The 14,510-nt window shown below is 41.4% G+C and overlaps 1 protein-coding gene across 2 annotated transcripts; it reads right to left on the reverse strand.

Annotated features, from left to right (window-relative positions):
* Window positions 1-161: 161 nt before the first annotated feature.
* Window positions 162-9,542, reverse strand: AMDHD1 (amidohydrolase domain containing 1). 2 transcript variants are annotated; one of them, XM_032106422.1, is made up of 9 exons: window positions 9,422-9,542; window positions 8,454-8,560; window positions 7,094-7,158; window positions 6,217-6,494; window positions 3,286-3,511; window positions 2,195-2,319; window positions 1,252-1,345; window positions 695-855; window positions 162-424 (listed from the first exon to the last, which is right to left on the reverse strand). In XM_032106422.1, exons 1-9 carry the CDS (start codon window positions 9,493-9,495, stop codon window positions 310-312), a joined length of 1,245 nt encoding a protein of 414 aa, XP_031962313.1. In that variant the 5' UTR covers window positions 9,496-9,542; the 3' UTR covers window positions 162-309. The 2 variants fall into 2 exon arrangements, with proteins under 2 accessions (XP_031962313.1, XP_031962312.1); XM_032106421.1 differs by lacking the exon at window positions 9,422-9,542 and adding an exon at window positions 9,101-9,258.
* Between the last annotated feature and the right edge of the window lie 4,968 nt (window positions 9,543-14,510).

Below are 14,510 nucleotides of genomic sequence, written 5' to 3' on the forward strand. Positions count from 1 at the left end.
TTTACTCATTGCCAGTTTGTTTGGGTTATTTTCAAATATAATAATATTATAGATTACTTGTATAGGAAAACATTTTTGGAAACTGTCTTATTTAAGATGGATACAATTAGAAATTATTTTATTGTGCTGGAGAGAAGGACAATGGACATGGAGATGCACCAAATGGGTAATGCTTCGTAAGGTTTATTTGAATAAGAGTAAGGTGAGCAGGCAAACAATTTACTGGTAAATACAAATCTGATTTGTCTGTTGCTTTGAAATACTCCATGCTAATTTGATTTTAGTAGTTTACTAAATTACTGCCTTCTCTCAGTAACTGCTCATTGTCTCACACCTCTCATTTTCATAGACAACTTTTCCTTTAATTATAACGTAGTTGATCAATGCTTCATGTCCACCAAACTGGTAAATCAAGTGCTCCCACCTAAAACCACAAGATGTTAAAGAATACAGAAACTTGCATAAGAGTCTATCAGTAGAGAATTTCTTCCACAAAATAAACACATATTCTCTTTAGATAATTTGTAATTAGGCATTGATTACTTGTAGTAACAGCCCCAAAAGTCTTAGGCTTTATTTCCCACTGGAGTAATTAAGGAAAATGAAAGTGGGTCTGAAATGCTACCAGTGTCCCTTTATTCAGTGAGGACAACTACTGTTAAAGCACATTGCAAATGCCAATGGAAGAACAAACCTTGATGAATTTATGATAAGAAGATCCCCCTGCTTGCCGACTTCCAAGGAGCCATGGGTGTCTGATTTGCCCAGAGCATAAGCTGCATTAATGGTGGCAGCTGCCAGTGCTTCATTCATTGACATCTTCATGTTTACACAAGCCAGATGCATCACCATAGGCTGTAGGCAAGGAAGGGGACAATGGGACTGACCAGGAACACAAAGCTGTTTATGCTTCAAATCCCTAAGCACTCTCCTTTTTCCTTGCACAACAGAAGGAGCTCTTCTGCACAACATAAATCTCGTCAACTCCAAAACAAGAACTCTAAAATCAGTAGCTCTGAGAGCATTTTGAATAGGCCTCTCAGTGCACATGAAGGATGGGACCCATTCTGGTTTCAAGAATTTCTGGCAAAAACTCCCAATACACACAAACAAGCACAGGCAGATGTCTGTGTGGGGCATACAGCTCTCCTTGTGCATATGAAACCAGTTTTAAGTGTGCAAGACCTACACACAAGTTGTACTAGTAAGAAATTTCATAATTCTGTGGTTTCAGTATTAGGATTATCTTACCATTGAAAAACAGTATGCATTAGGATTAAAGTCACTGCCAAGAGCAACTATAACACCTTCTTCCAACATTTTTCTTGCTTGAGGTTGCTTCAGTCTAGAGGTAAAAAGAAACTTATCAGTATGATTTGCTTAGTTATCATACAATGATTTACAAGGGCAAAAGTCATCTCTCAGTTTGGCTACATTCATGCATTCAGTTACACTGATCCTTTTGGAGATGAAAGCCCAAAATCTCCTCTTGCATCCCTACCTATCACCCTATGGACAACATAAATGGGGAGTGTGCGCCACAACTTTTGCAGTAACAGCATGTGGCAGCAGCCAGTATCAACCATCAGGCTGCAGGCCACTGAAATTCTGGTGTTTATCCAGACCTCAGACACCTCAGAATTTACAAGATGAAAATCTTCATTTCACTAAAAACCTGATTTTCTAGTTCTTACAGCTTCAAAGATAGGCTCCTAAATATGAGCATTGGCACATGCAATGTAACAGTCACTTCCCAATTATTAAGACTGTGTGTTTAATCTGCATACATTAGAGATACTTTCACTCAGCAATTATAATGCAAAAGATGTTTTCAATAACTTCAATATCTGGAATAGCCATTTTAAAATTGCTCAGCCCCTGGATTAATATGTGTAGGTGTTTGCAGGGTGGGCACTAAGAAATACACTCTCTAGGAAGTTTTAGCCATAGCTGCTCTAAAGCCATTCTAAATCTACTGCGTGACTTTTCAGTAATCTCACAGATTTTTGCGGATTTCCAGCAGAAATAAGACACAAGGAGGCTCATTCAGTTTCTCTCTACTTGTGATTATCTTCACTGACTCAGACTCATCCTTAAGGCATAGACAGATGCTTATTTTAACATCAAAAGACCCTAAAACCACACACATGGACGTGCAGTTACAGAAGTTTCCCCTTCAATCTAGTGGCCTTACCTTAACATGTAGGCTGTTGTTGGTAAAAGGACAGCAGCACACTTAGCTCTTGCCATCGCCACAATACCTTCATCACTAACTTCTTCCAGGTGGCTGATGGCCCGGGCTCCTAGTTCAGCTCCAAGCTAAGTAAATTTTCAAGCAAATTATTCACTATTCTCAATTAATTCAGTAAAAAAAGTTGTTTCCAAATAACTGGAGGAGACAATTCACTATTAATGCAAAATTTACCAGAAGAGAAATAGAAAAGAATGCTTGGAAGAACAATCAGAATACAGAGAAAAATATTTGTTAATTTATTCCAGGAAAAGTTGATCACTTTATCCACCCATGGAGCAGAAGCACACCTTCAGCGGTGTTTTTAACAGCCAAACACACAAACTGTGTGAGAGCCATGGACAAAAACATTACCAACTCCTGTTCATAAAGGATCCATCAGAAAATAGTTCACAAAACTGAATGATGCCTTCAATAGGGAAGCCAAAGAGATTTTTATAATCAATCAAGTTTTTGGTTTGGTGGCATTTTTTTAAAATACAGCAGAGAATAACCATGGGCAGACCCCACAAGGAGGAAGCAATGTTTAAATGATGGTGAAACATGGTCTCAAAGTGACTTCCTTTATCAAGACATTTGGGAACCTAGTCTTGACTAAACCACCCCTCTGAGTGTGCTCAGATATACTGATATCTGAGTAATGAGACTGCTGAGTGTGCTCACTGCAATTTGACTTGTTGCTTCTAACAGGACACTTAATGAAAAAAATATTTTTCAAGTTGCATAGAAACCATGTTTTTGTCATTCTTGGGTTCATGGATATCCACATTCCCGGTCTGTATCCCATGTGGAAGATAAGCAAAGTCAATGTTTGTTTAGTCAGTGCACGTTAGTCCCAGAGGTCAAGGCTTTCTCCCATGTCCTTAACTCCAAAGCTGCACATGGACTGCTCTTCCTATCATCTGATAGAAATGATGCCTATGAATGGTCTATTTCATAAAGTCTTTGAAAAAACAACCTCAGTTTTGGAAACTGCAATTCTTTCACAGATTGGGCTCTCACCGGAGCAAAAATGAATGTTAAGAAAGACGTACCTCAGCAGATTTCATCGGATGGAGTTCATCACCATGGAAATTAATCTGTAACCCTATATCTTTTCCAGCTTGAAGTATTCTCCTTGTAGACTCCAGATCAAAGACTCCTTTCTCACAGAACACATCTATATTGTTAACATGTATTTCACCACTTAGTTTGAGTTCTTTCAGTTTAGGAAGGTGGTTATTGATAATGTCATCTGTGGCTTCAGTAGCAGTTTTCCCTCTAATGAAAAAATGTTAGAGCCATATGAGTAACATCCTTGAAGCCTGGCACACATTGAAGCCATACATGCAATTACTAGATTACTTAGGAAATGATGTAAATGTGAATTCCTCAAAAAAACTTCTTAAAAAATTAAACCCAATTGTAATTCATGTGCCCTCCAACATGAGTTACTTTCCATTCAAAGAATATTAGATTGTATTACTGAATATTTTTAATAAGGTTGGCATGTTGGATGCTAACAAAGATATGGGATACTTTAAAACAACTTCTTCTGCTTTCCTATTCATACATTCTGACCTCCTTATACTGTATTCTAAAATGCAACTATTTAAAATATGTAAATGAGTATTTAAATATGTTAAATGGTATTCATGCAAAATTTTTATGCAAGTATCAAAACTCAAAGGGGATATGCAGCATAAGTCATTATTTTTAATTTCCCTCTCCTCCTTTTACATCATTCAGAGTGAGGGACAGATAACTGTTTCTAATCAAAGGGACTTCCCAAGGTTTGGTTTGCCAAAGTCAGAATCATTTATGAATCCTCTATTACATAAAGATAACCCAGGAGAGATCACTAAACGCCTTGGAAAGAGCAAAAAGTCCCAAAACATGCAGCTGAGTTAGCATTCTCGAATTTTAATATCTGAAGACAAGGGATGTGCAGCAGCCAAACGCCTGAGAACCGCAGTGCTCATTTCAGGCCTGCAGACACGGGCGTTATGGAGCGCCGCACATGCCTGAGCTGGGAGTCGTGCAGTGGCAATAAAGGAAAGAAGCCAAACTCTGCCTGAATTTATAAACAAGGTTATAAAGCAGAGCCCTTCTTCCATTCACTTCTCACCGAAACAGTCATTGGGGTTGCTCAGCCTCTGACCATGCCAAGGCATCTCCCTTTTCTCTTTCTACTCAGCAGCCTTTGGAGGAATTTGGGCGGAAAGAATTAGGGTCAGAGCCAAGACAAACCAGAGGGAAACACTAAGTATTAGTTTCACTTTTTGATGGATATAGTGCCCCAAAATGCAAAACAAAACTGCTGTTGTTTTAATGCAGAAGATTTCTGCTCAGGAAACCACTTTGAAAATTTCCTGCTAAAGTTTAAAAGGGCCCAATAAACACTTGCCAATAAAAAATAATAATAATTTTTAAAAATCAGACATTCCCCAAATCATGCATTGGATTCAAAATGGTGACTGGAGGGACCAAGGAAGAACTGCAGACTTCTTCCTAGTCAAAATGAAAACCCAATCCAGAGTCTAAGTTGGAGGGGTAGCATAAAATTCAAGCAAAATATGCTAGACACAAACATTTGACTGAAAAGAGAAGAGAGGATTTAAAAAGACACAAACTGGAAAATACAGATAACTCAGTATTTCCTTCAGGAAATTTCCTCAAATCCCCAATTACCTTTTCTCCTTACTTAAAATACAATATCCTTACTACTACTACATTTTGTTATGCTTGATGTGCTTCAGTGGGGACAGAAGTGTGCAGAGAATGAGAAGGCACATCTGTCTAACACAAGAGTTGCTATGTTTGTAAAAACACTGGAATTTATTTAATTGATTTGTAGAAATGCTCAAACCATTTTGGTGGGAAAGACTATTAATCAGGATTTTGATTGAGATCCCGCCAAAGCTTTTTAGGGGAGGGAAAAAGGAAGGACTAAGAAATATATGTATCATTTGGGGTGAAAGGTCAATTTTATTTTACCATAAGTCCTCTAAATTTTAGTAGAGCTTCTCGAAAGAAGTAGTTGGTGCTTTCAGCTGATTTTAGTTACTTTTTTCTTAACCATCTTCCAGTTGCTGAAGATGATACAGGATTCATTTTCCATAGTTAAATTGACAAAAGATAATTTACCATCCTGCTCCAAATACACAAGAATTAGATTGCAAAAAATATTTTCTGGGTCATGTTTTCTTGAATTTTTCAGGAGAGGTTGGGGTTTTTTTGGAGTATGCTTTTTTTTTTCTTTTAATGAACATCTCTTGAATATTGCCACATAATACGCCTGCCTCTATCTCACATGCCTTGTCTTGCAGCAGCCTACCACTTAGTATGTCAAAATATCTAGCTAAAACTCCTTGTTAATTCCTTCATACACTGAAATCTGGTAACATGAAGATGTTATTTTCATCATAGCAAAATAAAAATCAAAAGTGAGAAAGGACTTTTATGATACGCCTACTTGAGCCATCAGAATAATTGTGATTAAACACATTTAGTTTAATCTTCTACTCATCTCACAGCTATAAGATATATGCAAGTCTTCATTGAATGGAAGCATAATTAAACTTTGTTTATGGAGGTATATAAGGATTAAATAAGGTATTTTTTGTTGCTTGCTGGCCAAAATAAAATCTCATGGCAGAGACTAAGCTTGAAGGATAGCAGCAAATGCAAGCAGAAGAACTTCTGTACAGGAAACCCTCTAATTTGTGTTATGTTGAGTGTGAGCATTGGCTGGAGGCAGGGGTTCTGCACTAAGCCTGTGTTGGCATATAGGAGTCATTAAATAATGTTCCCCTGCCTTCCTTCAAATTAAAATTTAGGAGAGCCTCCTATAAATACTGGCTGTTTTTTCTCAAGTAGGCTGTATTTTAGGAGTGAGGCAGAAGAAACCTTCCTGAAAGCAGCAGCCAATTTTCAATGCCAAGCAGCAGTACTTTACAAGAGAAAGACAAGTCAAGTCCCGTTACTTGGGCACAGCGTGAGCTCCACAGTACGTTGAGGAAATGCCAATATCCATGGATTTCTTAGCACGTTCAATCACCCTGAGCATTTTGAGCTCGGTTTCCAAGTTCAAGCCATATCCACTCTTGCACTCCACCAGCGTGGATCCTGCTCTGAGCATGCGCTCAAGGCGGTGCTGGAAAGTGGTGAACAGCTCGTCCTCCGTGGCCTTCCGAGTGTGCTCCACAGTAAAATGTATCCCTCCCCCAGCCTGGTGGATCTCCATATAGGATGCACCTGCCAGCTTGGGTTAAAGAAAAGAAAACAAAAAACACCCCTCCATACAATTAGCTATGAACCGTGCATTTTCCATCCAAGAGATACTGGAAAGTGCCTTGAGGTCTCTTTGCAGTGAGAGAGACAAGGAGAAGAGAAAAAAAACCACATTAGTTCTTCCTCCCTCCCCCTTTTCTTCTCTCTCCCCTCCACTTAAGTGGAGAAATTATGTAAGAAGTGGCACAAGGAGAATTACTCTGAAGACTTGTTTTCCCCCGAGTCCAAGGGGAAAACCGATCTCTAGCTAAGAATTCATTTATGTGGAAAAGAAAAAGGGAGAAAAAAAATCAATATTTAGATGGTAATAGAAGGCAGCACTCCTATATTGCTTCAATTAATGCAAAAATATATCAAGGCTGGCTGCAAAGGATGCAGGTACACTCCCCACTCAGCCTACCAGTATTCAAAAATCATCCCTCCTCCCTCAGGCAGATTTTCTAACAGAAATTATGTATTTTTCTATAAAAGAAAGATGAGAGTCCCTAGGAAGTAGAAATCATTATACATTTAAAAGAAAAAAAAAAAGAGGAGGAAGAAAAATCCATCTGTGCAATTTTATGCTGTTACCTTCATTGCAAACTCATGAACCCTGTCACCAGCCCACACTGGATGTGTATGTGCATCTACCAGGCCTAAAGAAAACAAAGTAAATGTACACTTGGGTTACTTCACTGTGGAAGAGAAAAGACTATGAACATGCAAGCAAATTAAATAGACAGCAGAAGTTCCCCTAAAAAGTCTCTGTTGCTTAGAGAAAAATAAAAATCCAACCAGCCAAATATCTAGGATTTTCTTCAGAGGCTATTTAATTTCAATTTTTTTTTAGGTCTGACACCTTATGCAAAATGTCTCCAGCTAAATGCATCACTTGCTGAGTTTTTCATATTTTGATAATGTTTCAAACTGTGGAAGAAAGGAGAAATAATAAACTGTGAAAGAGTTCATTAGACTCTTTAAAAAGAGTCTGTACTCTTTAAAAAGCCTGTACTCTTTAAAAAAAGGCAAACTGCTTCGGCTGGGCTTAGCACACTAGACTTCCTCTAACAACACTTACAACAGTGTGAGCCTTTCTACACTTTGACACTGCTGAATGGCAAGGGCACTGTAAGAGAAACAGAGGTCTGACAGCTCATGTGCTAACACCATTTGGATAGTTTAGCATGCAATAGACTTGCCCAGCTTTGGGGGTTTTGTATCAGGCAAAGTTGCAGAGTATGTGACTTAAAATCTCTTTTGTCTCCAAACATCTGTGGCCAGGATGGACAGACTGAGCTCTGTGGCTGAATGGCTGATGGGCTGACAGAGTACAGAAAAGAGCAGTGAATCTAAAGAGTCACTCTGTGGGGCCAGCTACATCCCTCTTGTGATCTATGACAGAGGAACAGATCTAAAGACAAAACTGGAGGAGACAGAGCTCCACCAAGAAGCCCAAAAGAATCCTTGAATATCTCCAGTGAGGGAAACTCCACCACCTCTCTGGTGGAGTTCCAGTATTCAGTCACCTCCACAGTAAAAAAGTTCTTCCTCGGGTTCAGGTGCAACTTCCTGTGCATCAGTTTCTGCCCATTGCCTCTTGTCCTGTTGCTTGGCACCACTGAGAAGAGCCTGGCTCCATCCTCTTGGCACCCTCCCATCAGTACTTACAGACAACAATGAGGTCCCCTTTCAGTCGTCTTTTCTTGAGGCTGAACAGACCCAGCTCCCTCAGCCCTTCCTCATAAGTGAAGTGTTGCAGTCCCCTCATCATCTTTGTTGCCCTTTGCTGGACCCACCCCAGGAGCTCCATGTCTCTCTTGTACTGTGGAGCCCAAAACTGGGCACAGCACTCCAAATGTAGCCTCACTAGGGCTGAGTAGAGGGTCAGGATCACCTCCCTCAACCTGCTGGAAATGCTCTTCCTTTGTATCATTATGAAAAATACACCTACCTGGTAACACGCACTTCCCAGAGCAGTCAATTATCCTTTCAAATGTTGCTTCCAAAAACTGATCGCGAATAACATCTGCCTGGCCCACAGCCTTGATACAACCATCCCTGCAAACCACAGACAACGAACAAAGAACATGTGAGACTATTTAAAAGTCAAGCGCTCAGCAACAGAGCTCCTGGGACAACAGGGGCGGGACCTTCAGCAGGACTGAAGATGCACATGTGGAGGTGGTTTGCTGGTTTTACAGACGCACAGCAAACACTGGGGTAATGCCACGCGTTTCAAGCTGTTTGCCATAACGCTTGTCCTCTGCTTAGATCCCTCTGGACAACACCTTGGTACTCTTCTGTTCTAATTCCTGCTAGGTAACATTGTTTTCCTGCAGTGGATCAGCGAGCATACAGCATTGCTCCATCAGGTATTTATCTGCAGGGCACTCTTCCCCTCACAGAAATCAAACTGCCATCGACTGCCTGGACCTCAATCACGCCCCGTGCCCTGGGAAGCCACAGCCTCTTTGGGGCTGTTCTCCCAGTGGAGTTTGAGGATGCTACCGGGAATCCTGGACGGCGCTTGGGGGATGCGTTCCACCCTCGCACGGAGCTCCCCGCTTTCCCCCCGCGCCCCGCCGGCCCCGCACTCACAGCCCCACCACCAGGCTGGCGCCCCGCAGCACGGCCAGGCCGGCAGCGCCTTCCCGCCGCAGGCACGGCTCCCGCCGGCCGCACACCAGCACCAGCTGCTCGGCGTTCTCCAGCAGCAGCCGCTGCCGCTGCCGGCCCGCCATGGCCGCGGGCACCGAGTGCCGGGGCCGCTCGGCTCAAAGTCCCCCGGGGCGGTGCGGCCGAGCGCCCCTCCTGCCCCCGGCCTGCCCCGCCTCGCCCGGCACCAGCCCCAGCCCGACCCCGACCCCGATCCTGGCTCCGGACCCGGCCTGGGCCCTGCCCGGCTTGGTCTGCCCTAACTTTGCCGCAGCCCGCTCCAGGCGCGGGATGCTGTGCTTGATTCGGTCCAGGATAGCGCGACAACATTCGTGCATCGCGCTGGTTCATGATCAGCTCCGAAACACCGGGTTTTCCAGCTGGGGCTTCCCGGAGCTCTCAGTCCTCACAGCACCACCTGGAGATTTCCCTTTGCCAGGAAAATAGGAGCCTCTGATGTGGGAGCGTTTGTTTGCCCACGTGCCCTGTTCCCTGCGTCCATCACCTCTCCAGCATCCATCAATTTGCCAGCGCCCACCTCCTTGCCCGCGTCCCAGCAACAACCCCCGAGGTACCATAACACCTCCCACCCACCGCGCCAGATGTTCAGGCAGACATTCATTTGTCCAGGCAGATACTAATTAATCCCATTCCAATAACGAAAGGTTTGTGCGATTCTGCTGCCCCCCTACAGGATGAGGGATTGGAGAATCAGGGAGCAAATATTTACTCCCAACACGGATTTTTTTTGTTTTCTTCTCGCTTCACATATTCATAGCGTCTATAGGACTCCAGTATTTCCCAGCTGGAAAATGGAGTGTCTTTCTGAACAAGTGGTCCCTCAAACACTTTTCCCGGGGTGGCAATCTTCTTTAGACACTTTCTTTTCTTTTAAAAAGAGAATCGATTTTAAAATGCTGGTAACACATCTACGTGCATACATACTACTGGTCCAGCAGAAACAGTTGGCTCTTTGAACGAGCCTTTCTGGTGAAGGTCTTGTTTTGCAAATGGGGCAAGATTTGCATCTACGGGCCAGTAATTTGTATTTAATATCAAACCTGAGAAGTGAGTAAAACTACAATAGCGTTGGGTGTTATCTTTTGATGCTGCTCCACTGGCTTAATGCTGCACCACCACATAACCTTTGTCCTCCTCCTAAACTCTCACTAGGCATGCAGAAGATCGGCAGGAGAGCTGGTAGAGGGTGCTTTACCACCTCCAGGAGTTCCTGCTGCTGACTTTGGCATTTCCCAGCAGTATCACAATACGTTTGAAAGCAGAAATCAAAGAGGAACCTTGCAACAGCATCATAACAAGGGCAGAAGGACACCCCATTGGGGGGGATGCTAAAGAAGTGGTGGTGGGCTGAGAGCTGTTGCATCAGGAGTGAAACACAGCCTGCTGCGGTGGAGGGGGGAAAAAAGAAAGATCAATGCACCTGTGAGCTGTGTTGTTACACTTTTAAAGAAAAAAAATCAGTTTTGTGTTCTAGGCTTCTCCAAGAATCAAGGTCAGATCCTGACCCTGAATCACTGATTCTCAGGTGAAGACCCTGATCTTCACCTGAGAATCGGTGAAGATTTTATGCTTAGTAAGATAGAGCGTATTTCATTCTAAGACTTATATTCTGTTTGCAGAAAAACTTAACAGATGTGCTTGTGTATTTCTATATGCCCTGGTTCTTTTCTGGTGAAGAATTTTCTCTGCAATAGATCAGCATATGAAAAAAAAAAGTCAATCCACTGCAGTTCTGACATGACGTGCCTGATCTATTTTTAAGAACACTGCCTAGAAAGGTAAGTACAGGAATAGTTTCTAGGTTGCATCCTCAGGAAATTCTAGAGTTTGATTCAAAAAGTACAGATTCTAAATACTCTTCTGTGTTTTTGAAATGCTGGCAGAATTCACTGGATGTAAACAGAGGACCGTAGGGTGCTAGAGAAACCCTGCCTAACTCAGAGCTTTTAAATCACCTTAATGTTCCAGTGAAAGTTCTCTTTGAAAATAATTTTTAAATGTGGCATTTTCAGTAATAATGAAGAGAAATAATCCAGGAAAAGTAGAGGTTAAAAAGTTGAGTATCAGGTTATTGATTTAAGGGATTTCATCTCTTCTTGCTGGTGCTTTACATGATAATATGATACACTTATTCCTCAAGGACCACTTTTCAAATCCACTGTAAGAGCTACATTAGAATGTCTGTTCTTGTAAACAACTTGTAATTAAATAAAAAGGGCCCAAAGCTGGAGACAAGTCTCAGATCAAATATTGGCTAAATTTTCCTTAAATTTATATATTAGTTTTTTCATCCACTAAATAGGCCTTTCCAATAATACACTTAGCATGATGAAATGTCCTGAAAGCAGACACTATGCATGCCTTAACACAAGTTAATTACTAGTGAAATTTGCTGAATGCTGTTTCCCTGTTTACAAAAGCAGCAGAGGTCACTAGACCGTCAGGATCAAACATAGAAATTGCATCACATGGATGAAAGTGACTTGCAAATGTGGAATAGATCCAAACTAAATTGCAAATCTGTTATGTACCTTTGGCTTCCTTCATGTCGGATTCAGCTTAACATCACATTTACAAATACTTTTTGCATAGTTTTGCAAAAGTGAAAGTGAATTCTGCAATTTTTTTTTTTTTTCTGTGTAAAACAACTTGGCACCTCTCAAACCATGGAAACACTGCATTTGCTCAGATGAGCTTTCTGAATATTCTGTTCCCAGATCTGTCTTTGGCAAACTCCGTAACGGCCCAGGGAGGGGGTTACCTTTTGGGGAAACACCACAATTTGCTCCAGGGGACACAATTTTGTTCTCCCTGAGCATAGTGCAACTGTGCCAACCTGTGTGCCTTGGTTTCCTTTCCACAAAACCTGCAGCTAAGGAAAAGGAGAGCTTGTGTGCACCTGTGTTCTGTCAGGAGCGGGATGTGGGCACCTCCAGCATAGAAACTGGTACAATTCCAGCATCTGGGCTTCTGGCCAAAGGCTTGTCATTCTTTGCAGTCTGTGATCTGCACAATACAGAACTGGAGTTTGCAGCATTTTGTCTCTTAGCAATAAGGATTTAGGGTCTTCTTTTTTGCATACTCCTAGGAATGGGAAGGTTTCCAAGTAAAAAATAAACAGCAAGCAACCTATACTCAAATGAGAAACACATAAAAAGAAGCTCAAAACTACATGTGGTATGTGTTATGCCTTACTATTTCTAGGCTCTTTTTGACCACCTAACTTTTTACCATATTTAATACATGGTTTTCAGGGCATAATCTTCCTGGTGGAATGTTCTGCTACTTTGTCTCCAATTTCTTTTATCCTATAAACGATTTGAACAACTTAATCACATGAAAGCACTTTTTAGTTACTTAATGTACCTTATATTTAACATGTAAAATCACAAGCCCTTTTATTTGTGTCTTTAATACACACGTAAGTGAATATTTGCAGTTCTTCTGCCTTTTGGACTTGCTTCAAAGAGATGAAAAATCTGTATTTATGGGGCTTACTCCATACCAGCTAAGGACCAGCTCCAACTATTTTGATATATTCAGAGGACTTTATCTTCACCTGCACTGCAACTCTTACCACACCATTTAGGACCAAGATCCAAGTTAAGCACATGTTTAAGTTGTTGTCTAACTTTATCTGCATGGGTTCTTCCACTGAAATGAATGGAACATTTGATGGTAGCAAAGAGAAACACATGCCTGCATTTTTGCAGCATAACTAAACTAAGATTAGTTCTCAAGTTACGCACCAAGGTATTAGTTAGTCAAAGTGATGCCTGGTGCTATGTAAAAGTAAAATGGTCTGAGTTTGAAGTCTAAGGAATGTAACTTTCAAAAAAACATGTATAACAAAAAATCTCATAAGAATGCAAACCTGTGTGAGGGATCACACTTTTGTTGAGGATGAAAACTCAAGACTATAAAGCAGCTTATCTGTCTGAAAGAGGGAGATAGATTACATGAGAAAAGTATGTTTGTTTTCTTAGTTCTGAGTTCTTGCTTTTCCAAAATGTAAGTCCACTTGTCTTTCCTATTATTCACCTTACTGTACATTTTCAGGGGTTTTTTTTTGTTTTTTTACTTTTTTCTAGATAGTGGTTTCATCTAGATAAGAGTATTCATCAGCTGTGTCTTCTGAAAGGTCATAATAAATATCTCAGTATTTTGATTCATTTCTCAACAGCCCCCTGCAAAACCAGACATGGCATCATGAAGTCATTAACAGGATGTGCTGCATTGCAAACCAGAGATGCTTTTTTTGCCTCTCATTCCTGCCGAAAGTGTTCTAAGAACACATCTACTTGTTCTGAGGTTTCCTAAGCTCATTGCCAATTTTAAAGTACTCATTTATCCTGGTGATGGTACTGATTTTAGTTTAAATAGTTCTTTTCTTTTCCCTTTCCCAATGGGACTGCAGAGTACTTCAGCAGAGCTGCGAAGCCTCAACGCTGCCAAAGAGAAGGGTCTGGCTTAAGCAATGAAAGACCTTTGCAAGTACATCCAAAATGATTTTTCACTCTTTATGGACTTATATATGCAAATATTAAAGGAACATGTGGATAGTTACACGGATGACTTCCAACATGAGAGAGAAACAGGTTGGTGTTTCTCTGCAGGATCTATCCTGACAAGCTGGTGTCCTTCCCCCAGTTCACATAACCAGTGTTCTATCCTAAAGCAGCCCCAAGCAACCACCACTCCAGTTGTCTCCGAAAGGATGTGTGATCCCAGCCAACAGGCCTGGAGATCTGCACTCCACACACACCTACTGCAGCCACAACCAGTGCAGCTTTTATCCAGAACATCTTCTCTTACTTCACAACACACCAAGGAGGAGCACAGGATCCTTTCCGTTCTTCAGCAGAGACTCACAAAGCACACTCCCATTCTGCAGTCTCTTGTCTCAACTCTATTAATGCCACTGAAGTCTGTGGATCTCTACAGCTGCCAGGAGGCTTTTGTTTGTCTGTGTGGCTACTAAGTCAATACAAATTTGTCCTTCCTTAATGTCTGTACTGCCACACTTCAAGCTTCATGCCTCAAAGCAGCAGAATATTCCTGAGAGATACTGGGGTATAACAGATCTCCACACCCCACCTGCAGTGAAGTCTTCCTGGCTAATTCCATATGGTTTATAAACAGGTTTAAAGATTAAATGTGTTTAAATAGTCGTTTTCATTTTAATATTTTCAGCTTTAAATTGAAACAATTACCTGGTTTTTCCTCCAGCATTAGTTTTTGGGACACCAATAAAGATTAAAGACCTTTTAAAGGGTTAACTTCCCCATACTAAAACACAATGGGAAAAAAAGTAAACACCTTACTACAAAAA

The sequence above is a fragment of the Corvus moneduloides genome, chromosome 4 (assembly GCF_009650955.1).
Source record: "Corvus moneduloides isolate bCorMon1 chromosome 4, bCorMon1.pri, whole genome shotgun sequence".
Taxonomy (NCBI): Eukaryota; Metazoa; Chordata; class Aves; order Passeriformes; family Corvidae; genus Corvus; species Corvus moneduloides.